General features: G+C 39.1%; 1 protein-coding gene across 1 annotated transcript in view; it reads left to right on the top strand.

The window, feature by feature from the left end:
- Window positions 1–14639, top strand: part of cdh2 (cadherin 2, type 1, N-cadherin (neuronal)) — a 100106-nt gene extending 85467 nt beyond the window's left edge. Inside the window, exons 15-16 of the mRNA XM_028472540.1 lie at window positions 4774–4938; window positions 13165–14639. Coding sequence (XP_028328341.1) covers window positions 4774–4938; window positions 13165–13371 — 372 coding nt within the window. The 3' untranslated portion in view covers window positions 13372–14639. The remainder of the gene's footprint in view (window positions 1–4773; window positions 4939–13164) is intronic.
- The last annotated feature ends 4117 nt before the right edge of the window (window positions 14640–18756 follow it).

Raw genomic sequence — 18756 nt, 5'->3', positions numbered from 1 at the left:
CGTATATTCAGCAGGGAGGCTGTTTTCCATATAGCTATAGCAGCATGAAAACAAAGGGGACCACCTACATCCATCCCTTCTCCAAGCTTTCACATACAGTTCTACTCTGTAGTGTTTGTGCCCCTCATTATGCTGCTCCTAGGTACATTCTTTAGTCAGACATAATGAGGAGTGGGGATACTTACAAGGAATTCACAAACGTGCCGGCAGTTGTTTCAGAAGATTGTTAAAACTTCTCTTCCCCTCGAGCAGATCCTTGGGTTAACGTACAAAGGAAATTCAGGTCCACGGGTGCCAATGAAGTCGCATCACTGTGTGCCTTTGCACTGATCAGACTCTCACAGGCACAAATTCAATTGTCCTAACAACCTCTTGTTAACAGAACAAATTCATTTAGTTAAAGATGCACAATTTACCAAATGGGCTGTTTTCTGTTGCCAGCCGAAGCGCTTCATTGGCTTGGGTATTAGCATTGAACAGAGACCCCAGTCTGACCCAGCATGGTGCCAAATTAGCCTTGGAGACTTGTAATTGGTAAGCTAATGTCATTTGGAAAAAGACTGCATTATTGTGCTATGGCAAAATAATGAAGCCCTGTCTTGGGTAACAATATTGCTAGAAATCCATAACACATCTGCCAATATTGGGAGTCCAAATTCACACACAGCAAACAGTGCTCTAACTTGTAGGCCTAAAACATGTTGAAAAAGAAAGTGTGGCATGAGTTAAGACTCATCAAAGGCAAACACGTGGGTGCAGTGATTGATTGAGAGGAAAAAAGCTTTCACTGTAAGTAATGCAGAGTGGGGCAGGGAGCCAGGAGAAAATGGACCTGTCGGCACAATCGCGGTAGTCCGTGTTTTCTAATGAATGGATTTGATTATTTCAGAGATGTGGTCTTTATAAAGCCAACCATGGCTCTTCCTATCTCCTGCTGGGACGAAAATGTGTGCAGGCACTGGGTGCTGTTATAGTACAACGTTTAGTCATCGCCGCCTGTCCTTAGGTTTGGATTGGTTTGAGAAGCACTTTGGACATGGAAAGAAATAAAAGCAAATTGAGAAGCAGTTCATGATGGAAACAGTGGCTAGATTAAGTCATTGAAAAATGGCAATGAATGAACCGCTGTTAAGGCTCAGACTGAGATAGCGCTCCGTCCACTCCCGTGCACCATCGCCTCACCAGCGATTACGTTGACACGATCGCTTCTGAACAAACGTAACATGGTTATTTGGCAACTTTATGCTGTTTATTTCTATCATAAACCAGCTGATTTTGACTTTATCCGGAATGTTTCAGCGCTCGCTCTCTCTCCGTGTGTGTGCGCGTGTGCGTGATACGTCAGCTGTCAGCCTGTTTGATAGCATGCAACCATAAGTCTCGTCTAGTCTTCTGAAAAGGGTGCCCACCAGCCGGTATGTTGTAAAATTGAAGTCCTGGATTGTTGGTGCTCCTATTTGTGCAGTTAGCAATGCAACACAATGGCATTGTGTTGTTTTTATACGAAAACAAAAGTCTTTCAATCGCGTGGAGATGCCAGTACAATGCAGTCCTCCGGTTGTTTTGCACTGAGCCTGCACGCGCATATGCACCTAATTTAGTACGCATACGTCACATCAAATGGGTCTATTGGATTCACATTAAGCTTCACTGCTGTAGTTCTGCAGGCCCACTGTGAAGGTAATGTGCATTTTCCCATCCATTTATTCACATAATTCTTACTACGTTTTGGCGCTGAGTAATTCATCAATTTGGAAAAGCTGAAACAGAGATGATTATGCTTTTAAAACATTAAAAGCCATTTCTTATTCACATTTTTCCAAAAGAAACTTTTAGAGCCCTCAACTTGAAGAAATCACTGAAGTTCATATAATTTTACCTATATTTTAAATATCTTGCATTGTCTTTACCTTTTTTATTAGTTTGTATTCATGTTGACATGCAAGTCTTTCATTTTCAACATACCTTTTTTTTTTTTTCATTAATATTTTCCAATTAAGCAAATGCAATTTTTAGATTGTGGTAGTTTCAGCTTTTCAACTACTTTTACTACTACACAGTGCCATGAACTATAAATTGCTCCTGCTGAACCGCGTAAATGGAGGTTTACTGCATTCTGCTGAGTTTTTACAAGCATCTACAAATACCCGCTCCTCCTCACTGCTCCCTGTCAGCATATCAACCCATATACTGCTTTTGGCTGAAAGTATTTGTGGATATTTCCCACACGTCACTTCATAAGTTTTGATAAACATTCTGAAAAAATACATGATTGTCCCTTGCTTTAAAATGCATTATCTTAAACAACATCATTTCTTCTGCTTAAAAAAATAAATAAAATTTGATTATTTAACAAATTCTAATGAAACATGAAATTCACTAACAGTCAGTGTGTACAGCTCAAATTATACATTTGATTATGATAAACTCAGCTACGTCTCTGCAAATAAAGTGTGTTAAGGCTTAGCCATGTTCCTTTTCTAGTGTTTGAATGTGGGTCAGGAGAGCCAGCGGCGGCCATTTCATAAGGCCATGGTACAAGTTAGGAGTCAATTCCCTGAAGGGAGCCTGGATATCATTAGACCTTCCTGCTTAGTTCAGCCATTATATGGCTCTGTTGCAATTACTGTCACCCACTCCTGACCCTTTGGCTGTGTGACTTCAGACGAGGTGAGATAAGAGTCAGAGTGAAGCAAACCAACTTTAAAAGGAGCTGCTATTACATGAGTTCCAGCAGTATTTTTACCCAATTAACAATTGCGGTTATTGAGATCGACCCTTTGTAAACACCTGATGTGTGAGTAATAATAAGAAAAACAAGCCTGCACTGCTCCATCAACACTGCACTGGAGTATCCAAACGCCATTTTATCACATCTGTCTTTCTTTCGTTCTCCCCCACTGGCCGGTCTGAGCCTGCTTTTATCCACTCATGGCACAATTAAACTGAGGAGCATGCCAAGCTTCCAGTAAAGAAAGATTTAATCCACTGCATGACCCGAGGCCCGTTGTTTAAAGATTAGTATGATCAGGAGCAGCATTTTAGTGCTCACTAGCTCCTCATAACTGATGCTCCAACAGAACAAATTGTTAAAGCTTAGTGTGCATTCGTTTATAGACTTCAACGCCTATTGGCTCTCTGTTGCATTAATACATCAATTGTACCTTGTCTTCTATAAATGTTATATTGTAATAACCATACCTTAAAGCTGCACTATGTAGAATCCTATCTCTGCTTTATTTTGAAACTGAAACCATAACCTAACCTCCATTACCGGTATCTTTTGTGAACGCTCTTAGTGACTTTTTTCTCAATAGAGACTAGTGACAAATGTAAGGATGTTATCTTGTGTTAGTGGAGCTTTTTCTGGTGTTTTATAGACATGAAAGCACCCATCACTCTGTAGTTACTCAGCAGCTCCACCTCGGTCATCACCGTGGGCCCTTGAGCAAGGCCTTTCCCCCAACTACTACATTGTGGCTACCCACTGCTTCTCAGGAATGAGAGCAGATAATAAATGGTGTGTATGTACTTATACATATCATATGTGACACTTAAACTTAATTAATTAATTTAAAATGTGCGATGGATCATTAGCTTTAATGTGTAAAACTGATCAATTTAATTTAGTTAGACCTAAAGAGCCATGTCTGCTATTTGCTGCTTCAGTGTGTAGTGACGAGCTGGGTAAATCCTCCTCCATGTCAGCAGGTGGCAGTGTAGAGAACAAGAAATAAAATAATCCTACTTTACAAGTCTCAATGACTTGTAACCTTCAAACTGGCCTCGGACCAACCCTGTTCACTGATCATTAACACATTCACAGACTAAACTGTTAGGATGAATACTATGTATAGGGCTCATATTGTGTATTTTCACCACTTCATTGCAGGGCTTTAATACATTAGGTTTGTATTACCTCAGACACTACATTTTATTCAACACTAAAACTACAACACCCACACAGCACCACTGCAGTAATGGTTAGGGTTTTTGCACTGTGCGTGTGTGTGTGGGATGTTTAGGTTTATTTTGTGACTGGAGTGGAATATTTTATTTCTGCTAATAATCTGTGTGTAGGTACATGTGCAACCATGCAGAGAAAATTTTGAAGGGGGATATTAAAGATGGATGGATTACCGAAAATCTCCTAAACGGCGACAATCCATCATTCACGCTTATTAGGTGCACACTCAGAATCTGCACTGGTGTTTTATTTTTTATCTGCTGTCATCCTGACACCATCGTGTCCCTCGGTTACTCTCTGCTACCTCCTTTTCTCCTCCTCCTCACTGCCTGCTCGTGACTTTGCACAAACTGTGAGCCATTCAGGTTGCCTTGGTATTGTTAATAGGATTAGCAATGGCTTATGCATATCCACCATCCCTTGTCTGGCCAGTGATTAGAGCCAAACAGTCGCCTGCATATATCCTTCCTCTTGCACGCACGCACACACACACACACCATGTATATTATGTATAAGTATAAACAGTCTGTGGTGCGTGATGTCGTCCTCAGTTTGGACTCCTCAGTGTTGGCTCTTTTAATGTGTCAAATTGTCCCTGGGCTTGTGCTTCACAGACGAGGAGATTAAAGAATCCCCCATGTTCCCTCAACTTTCCTCCCTGTAACTTCAAAATCTTCCCTCCACTTACTTGAACTTCCTCCGCCTCAGAGAGCAGGATGTGTTTACCCATTTGAATAATCTCACACTGCTCGGGGGTTCCTGTCAGGGCGCCCAGCTAAAGTCCCATCCTTCTGAATCTTTCCCAGGATTACGACCTGAGTCAGCTCCAGCAGCCGGACACGATAGAGCCTGATGCCATCAAGTCAGTGGGAATCCGTCGTCTAGACGAGAGACCCCTCCACCCCGAGCCACAGTATCCAATGAGGTCTGCAGCACCCCACCCTGGAGATATCGGAGACTTCATCAACGAGGTAACAAAAACATTATGGTAACAGTTATAATGAGATCACATTGTGTTATATAAATCAAAGCTCATCTTAAAAATACCCTCATGCTATCATTAACCTATTTCTATAATAACGCTCTACCAATATAAACTGTTATGCTCAAAAAATAGTTTTTTTCTTTTTTTTTTACTGCTGTATAGTTTGAGAAAAATAGGTTTAGAATCTAATCAGTTGCTATTAAGGAGAAATGTTTCCTATTGTACATAAATCAGCACCCTTCACATGCATGATGCTAACCAGGGTTGGGGTCAATTACAAATACATTTTCAATTACGATTGCAGTGACCAGCATTTTTTCCAATTACAATTAAATTACAATTATTTTTGATCCTCAGAAAGTCAATTTCAATTATGTTCTCAATTGCAATTAATCACAATTACTGAGCCTGAAATAAAATGAATAAAAGCTAACCTTCCTCTTGTGTTAGCTTTCTGTTAGCATCTCTTATGATAACGGGTCTTAAATCAGCTGTAAAATACACTAAAAACAAATATCTATCATCTAATGTATTTCCTATCTATTGGTTACTTTGTTAGGCTTCATAATCAATGAAAATATAGGTTTTAATATTTTTGGTGTGGACATCTGAGCCTTTTTGTGTCAATATAATTCTTTTTTTTTATTGTAAAATGTGGGAAAACTTGCTATAAAACATATGTTAATAACTGTTAACTACATATGTCTAGAACTGTACATAGAACTGTAACATGGTTCTCCAGTGTTGCATTAAATTTTAATTGACAATTTTAATAAAATTTTCATGACAATTACAAGTCAATTATCTAAACTCAATTACAATTTAATTATGATTACAACAGCAACATCATTTTTCAATTATAATCATGCCATAATTGTCAATAATCAAAGTAAAATTACATGTGTGTCTGAGCTGCAAAGCGAAATACATATACAGTATATATATATATATATATATATAAAAGCAAAAGATGGGCTGTGTATTCAAGTGCACTGTTTGAGTGTTCCCTCCGTTGCCTGAGGCCATCATTGACTCCAGTATGAAGGGAGAATGTAAAATGAAAAGAGCAGTCATTTATATTTCACCAGCTCCAACAGACGCAGACTTCACCAGCATTACAAATGGACTTGTGCCAAGTTTCTGGATGATGCCTATGTTTTTAGATTAGAAGTTGCTCTTTCAGCTCCCTAATCATCTATCTCTCAGATCTTTTCACAAGGCTCTGCTCATTTTCTATTTCACTGTAAGACCAGACAAAAAAAGGAAAAACACCTAATACACCTGTCGCGACAATTGATGGATTGAAACTTAATTTTCTGTCCTGTGAAATAAAGAACAGCTCTACTACTCACCCCATTCATCATCAGGCATGTTTCTACATTTTATTAAAAATGCACACAAGACGTTAGAGACATTTTGGTGAATCCTGACCCAGATATCACTCACATCAACCAGCCAGCTTCAAGTTGTTTTTTAGGCAGATTTCTAAAGCTGCTGTAGCTCAGTCAGAGTGGATTTATCTGACCACACTGATGGTGGTGTTTTATCTCCATCCTGAGAAGTTTACATACAATGAAGTCTTGTCACTTCTAATTACATTACTATAACAGAAAAATAGGCAAAGTTTTACATTAAGCGCTTTTAACCAACTGCCTATTAGCCAACACCTAAACAGAGCAGACAAAGTTATTAGCACTGATATTTACACCACTTGTTGACCCGACCTGGAGGTTCATTTGTAGCTTTTCAATAATTACTGACTTGTTGCAAACTATTGAAACTGTTATTAAAGAGTAATTAAACCACTTTTTTCTGCTGAATACAAATGTAGTTGGTAGGGATGTAACGATTAATCGTAAGGCAGTTAAAAATCGATTCATGGGTATCACGGTGGATATCGATTTTCTGACAATTGAATCGCAGTACTTTTCTTAACCAGCAGAGGGCGCTATCCGGAAGTGTTGGCGGCGGGCGGAGTCTGCTAATACTTTCTTTCTGGCCGCCTTCTACTCTTAAATATGTTAATAAATGATTCATTGCCCCTTTAGCACCGAAAGAATATCTGTAATATTACTTGAATATCTGTAAAAGTCACGTTTTTCTATTAGCTCTGTCTGCTAGCATAGCTTCTCTTCTTCACTGCAAGATATCTGCATGCCAACCGACCACTGTGTTACCAGCGCCCTCTGCTGGTCAAAACAAATATGACGTAAATCAGTGCAATGACGGTTTTTTTTTTTTTTTAAAGTCCAATTGTTAAGGCACAAAATACATTTTCAGTTGCACTTTTAAAAGAAAAAGAACTATTATGCAGTTTTGCATTGTTTATTATAGAACCAGAATTTAAATTAATAGGCTTCATTTTCATTTGTATTATTCCTTTATTTATTTCATTCAAGATTTATTTTTAGTTAAATTGCATTGTTTTGAATAGTTTATCAAGGAATTCTTTTGACAATAAAAAATAAAAGGAAAATAATACAGTATTTTCTAGTTTTTTTCCCAAAAAAAATTTTGTCTACAGTCCCATTTTGTAAATGAAAAAATCGTGAGAGAATCGTACCATGAACCCAGTATCGTGAATCGAATAATATCGGGAGTTGAGTGAATCGTTACATCCCTTGTAGTTGGGTATGAAGTTGTGCTGTTGATTGATCCTGGTCCATCTCGCAATGTTTTAGTACAGTTTGGTATATTTAGTTGTAAAATGTCAGAGTGACTGCCCTCTAAGGGTTGAAATTTGACTATTACAATTGATTTTTGCTGTTGGCTGAGAACAAGATCATTGTTTTGGGACCACCACAAATGAACACTGTTAGTCCCGCCCCTTTTATTAAAAAAAACTAGCACCTGTGGGCTCTACAATCTGTGGTGAGTAGGTTGGATTGGGAGGAGAGTGAATAGAGAGCTACTCTATATTGAGTAATGAGGAGCTAGTTAGCATAGCATATATTGTTCATTGGAGAATTGATAGTATAGACTGGGCGTGTCTTAACTGCTCCAGTTCATCTTCTGATTTAGAGGTTGGTGGTTCAATTGCACAACTATACCTGTCTTTGTGTCAAAGTTTCCTTGGGCAAGACACTGAACCTTGTATAGCTCCCAATGGTAGATTTGCACCTGGCTTTGCTCCTCTGTGTTACTGGTGTGTGTGGATGATAGTGTGATGTTTTGGGACTACTTCGTTGGTAATTAAAACGCTGTACAAATCAAATTCATTCACCAATATTAAGTGAATATGAATACAGTCCCCATCCCTATATTTCCTGGAGGGTCGCTAAATAAGTTCACCCATGGGTTTTTAGAAACATGGGAGATGAGTAAAAATTATTTTTTTAATTCTTTATTGTGAGAAGAAACAGATCTCTGTGACAAGTTCCAAAAAATAGAGAAAAATTCAGGGGAGAAGAAGTTTGGTCAATTTGCTAACATCAAATTTTACACTAAGGATGTTGTGGTCTGGACTCTGGCGTTGATAAAAGAAGAGGATTCCGGTCCACATTTAGATGGGGGTCCTGGTAGAGTTGTCAACAAACTTAAAAGTATTTCATGAATTCTCAACACAAATGCTCTGCAGCAACAAACATTGGAAGTGAACAAGAACAACTCACAGCAGAAAATAAACCTAAATACAGTAGCGTGTGGAAAGATGTGTAGGGATAAGGAGGTTGCTGAGACATGTAGATATACTGTATAGTCAGACTATCATAAGTCTAGGGCTGAAAACCCAACTTTGGTTCTTTAATGGCACTGACCAAAATCTTTGGTACCATCCAGTATCAAAAGATGTCTTGGCTTTTGGTTCCAACTCTCAGTATAGGGTTATCATCATTTTCTAAAAACACTACCTGTAACGTTCCATGTGTGTTAGTTGAAGTTATGAAGAATAAGTAATAAGTCAAATCATAATGTTGACTTCTTGGTCTTTGACTGTCGTCTGAAGGTGCTAGGTAGACTCCCATCTCCTCCTCCTCACACTTTGGGTCAACTCCCTCCATTGTAGAAGTTGTAAAAGCACTGGGAAAATGTTTGTAGTAATAGTGTGTTTATTACCCTAATTTTCACACTGCAAACTCGCTCTGTTTGGACCTCACTCCTCAACTTGCAGCTCCGCACACCGGCAGCCTCCCCCACATTTCTAAAGTAATTGTAATGTAATTGTTTTATTCTTTACAATTGATTTAATAAAATTGCTAATGAAAAAGTACAGTTTACCAAACGGCATCAACGTGAAGGTAAATGTATCGTATCAGTATTGACCTTTTTTAAAAGATACCGAGCTCTACATAGTTGCAGATGGTCATGGAAACGTCCCATTCTTGTTTGTTGTCAAAGGGTGAACAAATTGTTTTTCTCCAAGTTTAATTCTGGCCATTTGAGCCAGGCTTGTATTTCCACCTGGACGCGCTCTACTTTACGACCACCACCCTAAATGTGCAGTTCATGTATTTTCAAAGCAGTTTGAATAATTTCCAAAAGGTGTTTTGGAAATCCAAACCAAGGTGTAAGGCAGTTCAACTTAACTTACTGTAGATGTAAATTTTATTCTGCAATGTTTTGTGACCCCTGTGTGACCCTAGCCCGTGGGACTACAGATGGAAATTAGCCTTTGGTTTACATGTATACATTCCATGTTTGTTCATTAACATGCACTGTCCCAATCAAGTGAATAAATAAACAACTTGTCCCCACCCATTCTGAGTCCCCTTACTGTATATCCTGGTATGAAAGCATTCTTGATTCCTATCAGTAGTAATGGTGGTAATTAGATATTTTATTAAAATGTCAGTTTGACTGACTTGATGAGTTTTTATCTTAAAGTGCATGCACACTCTAAAACCACTTTTTTTCTGCTGAATACATACAGTATGTGATTAGGTATGAGGTAATGTAGTTTCTTGATCCTTGTCCCACTCTTCAGATTTTAGTGTTAAGTATTTAAATTCAGCGTTTTTAGTTGTAAAATGTCAGAGTGACTGCCCTCTATGGGTTGAACACCAGCTATTGAATTTTGCTATTTCCTGAGATTAGATCAGTGACGTCACTAACCGTCACTGTTGGCCCCGCCCTACAGCCCTCAGTGAGCATTGATTGACAGCTCCATGTGGAACTGTGCAGTGCTGTAGGGGCGGGGCTGCTGTGATAGGGCGTGTCTTAACTAGTCTAGGAGCAATGCCCATAATCATGTTATTCTTTGTATTTCCGCTAGTGGCAGGTCAGAATAAACCTGGGGGTGTACTTACACTTTAATATTCGGTAAAGATTTAAGTTGTTGTTGTTCTTATGCTTCTTTTGATCAATATTTTAGTGAGTTTTTTACTGTTACTTTTCTTCTATTTAAACCAAGGATTGAAGCTGTTCAGGCATTATAATCCACAGCTAATTTAGTGGGCCTGCATGATTTCTGCTGCCGATGAAAAGATTACGTCAAGCCAAAATCATTATATTCACTGTAAGGCAGATAATGGCTCATTAGATTCCACATCTCCTTTATCTGTGGAACAGTGTGACCCTATAAATATGAGACCATTTCACAAAGAGTAGTGATTATCTGCAGCACAGTGGATGGTTGAGTTATAACCAAATTATAAGACTTAGTTATGTGATTGGCTATCAAATAGACAGTAGGGCTTTGGTGGTGGATGACAGTAGATAACTTGTAGAGTGTTTAAATGATTAATCAGTGAGATTTTATATCATTAGCACCATGAACCTGTGTAAACACTATACCAAAGCTAACAAGTGAAATATAATTAGGCACTTTAATTCAACCACCCTTTAATTATATAGGATTTCAAAACTTTATTATCAGGGAAGAGGAATTAGAAAACTCTTTTCTTTCTGCTTTAATGCATTTACTTTTTGATTGGTGTCCTCAGTACTGGCAATCAAAGGGAGAAACCAAGACTGGATCCAAAGTAGTTTGTGGCCTAAGTATTATCTAAGATTATAGTCGTATCCATATTCCTCAGATTTTCAATCCATCAGATTTCCAGAGTCTAGTTGAGGAAGAAGACTAGAAATGTCAAGACGCAGGGATAATTCCTGGGAATGTCAAGTACTATCTCTCCAATAGAGCCACTTTCAGCTTCACCAAAAGCCCCAGATATTACATAGAGATGGTGCACATGCATGGCACATGCACAGACGTGCCCGTTATCTGCCTTGCCTGGACTGAACGCTTATTCTCACAGTGTATGCGGCTGCCTAAGAGATGTGATATATTGAAGTTAGAGCATCCAGATGATAAATGACTCGGGGCGACTTTGCAAGACATGGCAGGCTGGGGATGCCTGCTCTGGAGGCCAGTGAGGCAGTGGATGCTGATTCCATGTTTTCTGCAGGCCGTGCTCAATCCTGCCTTTTGATTAAACCTCCATCTACAAGATGTAGAGAACCTCAGGAACATTAAAGGATGATAGTAGCATGAGCCTGATTTCCTGGACAAAACAATGATTGGACTCTGGCCAAGATAAAATAGGCTGCTTGTGTTTGGTTCTTTCTTCATCTATATTTACACGGGCTCGGGTCGGGTTCAGGCGCTGCGCAGTAAATGAACGGTAAGATGATGCATTGCAATTAGTGTGAGAAAGATGCAGGAGGTAAATTGAAGGCTAGCATCTGGAAAATGAAAAAAAATATATTTAAAAACCTATAAACTAGTTGTTCTTGAGCTGCTGTGTGCATGTGTCCGCACAGATTTCAGCTGTAATGGGTTTGGATGCGTTCGGGCTGTATGCCACACTGGGTCGAGCTTTTGAGGATTTTGAGTAATAATGAAGTGTTACTCCATTTTGAAGTAACGGCATAATAGTGGAAATTTAGTCTTTTTACATTTTTTAGGGTGACATGTTTGTTACATTTACCAAGGAGGTTATGTTTGCATCATTGTATGTATTTGCCCATGAATTATCTAAATAAAAAATGTAATGAATGGATTTAGATGAAATTTTCAGGGAATATCCAAAATGGGATAAGGAACAATTGATTACATTTTGGAGATGATCCAGATTAATATACCGATTCTGGCTCAGTTTGAAAAATCCCTCTGTTCAGCTATTTAAGTTGGTGCTGGTGACGTTCCGCGTTACATGCTCTAGTCATAAGTTCTGTTTCACTTTGTTTTGAGCACACAACAGCATAGCCAATAGAAAAGTATTACAAGCCTTTAAAGTGTAAATGATCAAGGTACCATGATCAGGATCACTGATCCACATAACTGCCAATATCTGGTGGGGAGCATATTTGATGCTTGGCAGAGCTCTGGGGTTTTTGTTTTTTTTTTGTGGAAGTTTTGGAATACTTCAGAGTTCTGGTAAAAGGGCAGAAGTGCCAAGCATCCAAAGGACCAATAATGCACAGAATACTAATGATCAGTTCCCTCTTCCAGGAAATGTGGTGTCATTTCATTTTATTTTATTTTTTTAAACAAAACTTGTTCAAATGCCAACCTGTGAAATTATTAATATCCAACCCTGGTCTATAGGATTTCATACTGCATTTAAACTGTAATATCTCCCTTTTTCCTTTATCAAATATTATGTGGCCTCATTATGCTCTTGATTCCTTCATTTAGTTTACGTTTCACTTTAAATCAGCTTTTAACTTCAAATTTAACTGATGTCTTTTGTGTCATAGTGTAATAACTGACTTTTATTGATACTCGGAATCATAAAGCTCGTCTCCATTAAGCTGTGAGTCCTCTGAGAGGATGCTGCTGCTAAGTAAACAAAGGATATAAAGCCACTGAAACTCACCGTAAACACAGCAGGCTTAAAGGAAACAATTCAGGTAATTAAATGACCCAATCAAACCAGATCAATTGATTGACCAGGTTTATAAAATGAATCAAATTTGCTGGTTCTGGTGTGAACCTGCATAGGCCTGTTGAATGTTGATTTGTTGACAGTTAGATGGAAAAAAAAAATAGAATAAGCCAATAGGAGAATAAGTATGTTGGGTCGTGTCTAGAACACCCAATTGAGAAAGAACATCCACAAGTGTGTCAGCCCTTTATTATCAAAGGGATTTTCATCTTTTTTTGTTATTTCCTGACAAAAGATCTGGTTGTATTAATGCAAATCAAAGCTGAGGTGCAGATTTGAAACAAAACAAAACAGCATAAGCGACTAAAAACAATATGAAAGCATTATGTCCATGATTTAAGGTGTCGTTGAGTGGGCTAACCTGGATTTCTTCTCATTCTAATCAGGGCCTCAAAGCGGCAGACAACGACCCCACCGCCCCTCCTTACGACTCCCTGCTTGTGTTTGACTATGAAGGCAGCGGCTCCACGGCCGGCTCCCTAAGCTCCCTCAACTCGTCCAGCAGCGGGGGCGACCAGGACTACGATTACCTCAACGACTGGGGCCCTCGCTTCAGGAAACTGGCGGACATGTACGGCGGAAGTGACGACTAAGAAACAGAACAAGCCACACCTTGAAGGATGTAAAAAAAAAAAAGAAGAAAAAAAGTGAAGGAAGATTCCCCGTTGGATACGGACAGTTCCTGTTATTCCCCAACAGAGCGATAATTACTGGGATAGAAAGAAGAAACACAAAATCAACAATGATTCAGATTTTTTTCCAAAACAAACCAACCTAGGCTTACTGTTGTAGTCTACGCATACATATGCTTGTTGAAAGCTTGGCCATTAGCTGTGGTCCAGGTACGGAGGATGTGGGCGGGAACACTGGTGGACTGTTGCCACTCTGATTGTTGGTATTGAATGCGCTCAGTTACACTTGAATTCACAGTACAGAAGCACTGGGATATAATGTGCCTTTTTGTACATTTTTTTGGATCTAAATGATTAGTTTTATGTTTAAGGCTTTAATGATACTGACTTTTGGAGTGATTTTAAAGTATGTTACACGCTGGTATGCTTCAACATGCTTTCTTGTTTTTTGGTTACACAATACTCCTGTTTGTTGAAGGTTATTTAAATAAACCACACTGATAAAGAGATGAAGGATTATGTTGAATGGAAAAGAAATGATTAAAAGCAACACTGTACAGTACACTAGACTTTCACTCTAAAAATGAAAGATTATGCAGCAGGTTGCAGATAAAGGGAGTTATGGATCACACTTTTTGTAGCATTTTTTTTATTATTTTTTTTTTTTTGAGGTGATGTAGTATTTTACAGAAACAACAAAAAAAAAACTTTTTGGTCTAATCTATGTATACTTCATTTGCCTTAGTCATCATCTGATTTGTTTTACTTCACTGTAAAAAGATGTGTGTACATAATCTTTTTTCTTTCTTTTCATTTTGATGTAGTATATAAAGAAGTGCAAAAAGTTCCAAACCTGTAAATGTATAATTTGGACTACAAATTTCAAGTTTTTTGCATGTTTTATCTTTTCACGATGACAAAGAGGAAAAGAACTGTTGTTTCCCAAATTTATTTAGTGGAAGAATAAAACTTGGATAACATTACATGTGTAGAAATTGGAACGTTTCTTTTTTTTGTAAAAAAAACATGAGGTGGGAAATGTGTTCAATAAAAAGTTTAAAAACGTGGTGATCTTGTCAGCACAAATGTGGAATTTGTACCAAAAATGTGCCGGGGTGGAGTGATAGATAGATCAGCTTTGAGACTGGAAAAAGTTTTGGATTCCACCTTGTGGGTAATTCTGTGTACTGGACCCCGACCATCCAAATAAAATGCAAATTTTGGAGCTATCGCTGCCTCTTTATTTATTTAGCTTAAGTTGTCCAGATAGCACTTTTCCCAGAGCCAGTACGATCATAATTGTGCACTCACCGTTACTGGATATTGATTTGAGTGTCTACTATTATAATTACAGCTGCCGTGATTCTCTGTAGTCTAGACTATTAACAGCTGTGGTTTTGATCATATATTCCACGTTAATTTACTATGACCAAACAGCTTTGGCACTACTCATACAATGTGTGTATTTTGGTTAATGCAGTTACGGATGAATCTGGCACATTGTGTTTGTGTTTCTGCTCCAAACTGCATGTTACAGGTATGTAGATGTGAAGGCTACAGTAGCCTAACGCGCTAGTCCATTATCACTGCATCCAGCAACGCCAATGAAAATCAGCCATCAGTTAAACTAGTAGCGACTTTAACCAGAACATCAGATGGGAATTCGCCACAATATATTCTCTGAACCCTGTGTTTTAAACAGACAGTCGCTCATCCTAAGCTGTGTTTTGAAATATACTCAGGTTTTTTTATAGTTTCATTGAGTTGTGTTTTCAAATGGTCTAAAAATAAGGGCCCTCATTTATCAACCTTGTGTGAAAACGGGTGCAAATCTGAGTGCAAATTATGTCATTGTGACAGAACCAACGTGGGACTTGTGAAAATTTGTATCTGACCAATCCCAGCGCACCAATGATCGGGTGTTGATAAATGTGGCGACTGAATTCGATTGGCTGAATATTCCTAGTTCAGAGGCCACGCCCACTGAGCTCAAACAAACACTAGCAAGGAAATAATCATTTCCGAGATGAAAATCAGCATTCTCACAGCTAAGGTGAAGAAAAACAAAAATGTGCTTTTTGGTAGTGAACAGAGTTTATTAGTGGGTTTATTGAAGGAAAACCAAAAAAGTTATTTTTCATTTTCATTTCACTTTTTAATAATCTGTTTGATTTGTCCTGAATGTGTGTCTGCTTGTGCTTAAATGACAGCCGAGGCTTGTTTAATACTTTCATTTCAGTCTCAGTCACATTTTACTGTTTTACGTCATAAATCCACACACTCAGATTTGCGTACATAAAGTCAGACCAGACGTGAGATCTGATTGTAGCGAACAAACATGTCGGAATTGAGCTTGTGAAATTTGGTCGAACGTACGAACGGTTAATAAATGATGGCCAAGGTATCTAACTCAGCGCATCTAACAGACTTAAGCTTGTGCAAGTCCACTCGTCTTGAATGTGGATGTAATATGAACCTATGTCTATTTTGTGCGTCCCTAAACAGAGTCAAAATCCGGCTCATATATGTAAGCAAATAACCCGTCTGTGGATACAAGATTACAATTTCATTTCGCAGAAGCTTTTATCCAAAATGACTCACAGCACGAACAGTTAGGCTCAACGTCACGCAGTGATGGCCCAGGTTGGAATTGAACCGGTGACCCTCCAAATACAAGCATGCTTTCTTCAACGTTACGCCACCACCACCCATACAGTAGTGTACAGTGAAGTCCTGGAGTTTACGTCACACATGACCTTAAAGACAAATGTCATAAAAAGCTGGCATAATGGACTTAGGAAGAATTCCTCTCTATTTCAATGTTGTTGTCACAGTTGTCACATGCGCTGTGTCTTTTGTCTGACCAGAGTCAGGGAACATCTGCCATCATCACCCCTCTACCACGCTGTGATCTGTAACTCACAACCACCCGTTGCCAAGCAGAGCTGAAACGATATGTACTTATTAACGACAACCCAGATTGGTTTTGTTCTCTCATGTAGAAAAAAAAAAAAAACACGAGTTTTATAGACCCTTTGATTGTTTGTAAACATTGGGACGTATTTTGTTGGGCGGGGCTTAGCCTGGAGGCAAAACCACATTTGTCTTTGTTATTTCTGAGCACGAGTGTCCGCTGGAATTCTATAAAACTTTAATTTACAGTACGTCCACTAACGTTTTTCCTCCTATTCTGGCACCCAAACACACAACAAAGCTGTAACATTACAAGCCAGCAGTGTTTTTGCCTCCAGCCACGTTACTTCTGACGTGAGCCATGAAAGGGTCTATAGGGGAACAATCAGTGAACCCAGTCCTTGTGTTTTTTAGCTGTTTGATCACAAGAAATCAATTTAAGTGTTGGGTTTCCCACCGAATTAGAATGCATTGAAGTGAAATATTTAGGCATGCACTTTAAATCACCATAACTCTGCCAATATTTTCCCTTTGAAAGCTATTGAATCTTTGTTTGGCTAAAGCATCAGAGAGGAGGCAAAATAATGAGAGAAAGAAAGGACAAAAGAAGAACAAATAACTGCAGATGTTAATAAAACATGGAACACCCAAAGGATAATGAAAGCTACATGGAGGTTCAGAAAAGGATTTGACAATAAAGAAGTCATGGGGAAAGTCAAGGTAAATTGTGTTGATTTTTTTTAGATCAGTTTGTTTAGTTTAGTGTGTGTGTGCGTGTGTGTGTTTGTGTGACAACAGGGTTCTCATTAGGATTTTGTTACCATTCATTCTCACTTTGCTTTGTTTAATTTTTTTAAAATTACTATTATTATCATTTTCATTGTGGTAAATACACTGCTGTTGTGTTCATGTTACATACTTGTGGACGGTGATTACGATTACATAAGCGGAGGATGTTAAAGCGTTGCAGGGGTCCTCAGTTGAAGACGAGAACATCTGAGCAAATCGCCTGTATTAAATAGATGGTACGGCTTATGTATGTGTTTCTCAGTTATGCAGATTAAAAAGAGAGTTAAAACAACCCGTGCACGCCTGGCAGACCCTTTTGTATCAAAATGTGCAACAATTGTTACAACGTTACCAATAAAAAAAGGAAAAACAACAGAAAAGACCCCCCTACGCTGCTGAAAACAGAGCATTGGGGGTGACATCACTCAGTAGGGGAGCAAAATTACAACGTCGGGGGCCCTTACGCTCAACAGCACTGGCAAGAACCCTGGACAATATATAAATATGTCTTTTTCTTTTGTCAACCCAGTCTCACTCCAAAGACTTATGACTTATGGCTTCAATCTACCAATTACCAGCAGTACAAGAGATGTGGTTTTCCAGCAACAGTTTGTTTGTGACTTTTACTCAGTCAGTACCAGCATTTTGGCTTCCATTTTTGCACCATTTTGAATATTGGTCCTTACCTCAACTTTCCCTTTTGTCCAGAACCTGCCTGCAAACTTGCCTGCCTGCCTGTCCATACTTACCTGCCCATCTGCCTAGGTATATATCTCCATTACTCTGAAAACTTACCTGCAAGATACTTACCAGTCCATCTCCTTGTGTTCAGTCCTCTGACTTGTCTCCGTCCATCACCTGGTCCCATGCTCTCCTGGGGCCTCATGTAAAAAGACTTGCGTATAAAATGGTGTGAAAAAAGCGTACATCTCAATCCATAGACAGGCATACGCTCGTAAAAATTCAGATGTTCAAATCTGTGAATACGACTGGATCCACGCTCCGATCGGGCTTAATGTTTGTCTCTGTCTCCCGATCATCAAACAGGCTGTGGACACACGCACACCGCACCAGTCGGTCGCGTTGTAAGGGGGGTGGATCGCATGCACACCAGTCTAACGCATATGTACCTGCCTGTGTAACTTTCACCAAACCTACACTTACCTTATTTAAGTAGTTAGGTGTTGAGTGTTGTATCTTGTTCAATCACAGCAACGATCTGACTCAGAGTGTAACACTACAGTCACTACCACTCTATGGACGAGTGTCGTGACACAGACTGTAACCGGGCTAAATGGTGGTCCGTTATACACTCACACACACACTGACTGACTTGCAAGCACTGCTCGCCTGGATAAGTGTTTACATGTCACGTAGACGGTACTACATAGTGAAGCGCACCTGATCGCTATAGCTTCACTCACGCCGCACCTGCGTCTACGTGTGACTGATATATGTTGGTTAGGTGCATACACTTTAATGTGTTTGCACATTAAAGCATCTGTAGACGTGCTAACACGTTACACCTAACACGTCTGCAAGCACACATGCGGACGTGACTTGCGTGCGTGCATTGTGCCCGTGTACCCATTCTAAGTCTCTGGGATATGTAGATCGTTTACGCGTTCAATAGACTGGTGCGCA

This window comes from Gouania willdenowi, chromosome 17 (assembly GCF_900634775.1).
Source record: "Gouania willdenowi chromosome 17, fGouWil2.1, whole genome shotgun sequence".
Lineage (NCBI taxonomy): Eukaryota > Metazoa > Chordata > Actinopteri > Blenniiformes > Gobiesocidae > Gouania > Gouania willdenowi.
This window is presented reverse-complemented; position numbering and strand designations above follow the sequence as displayed.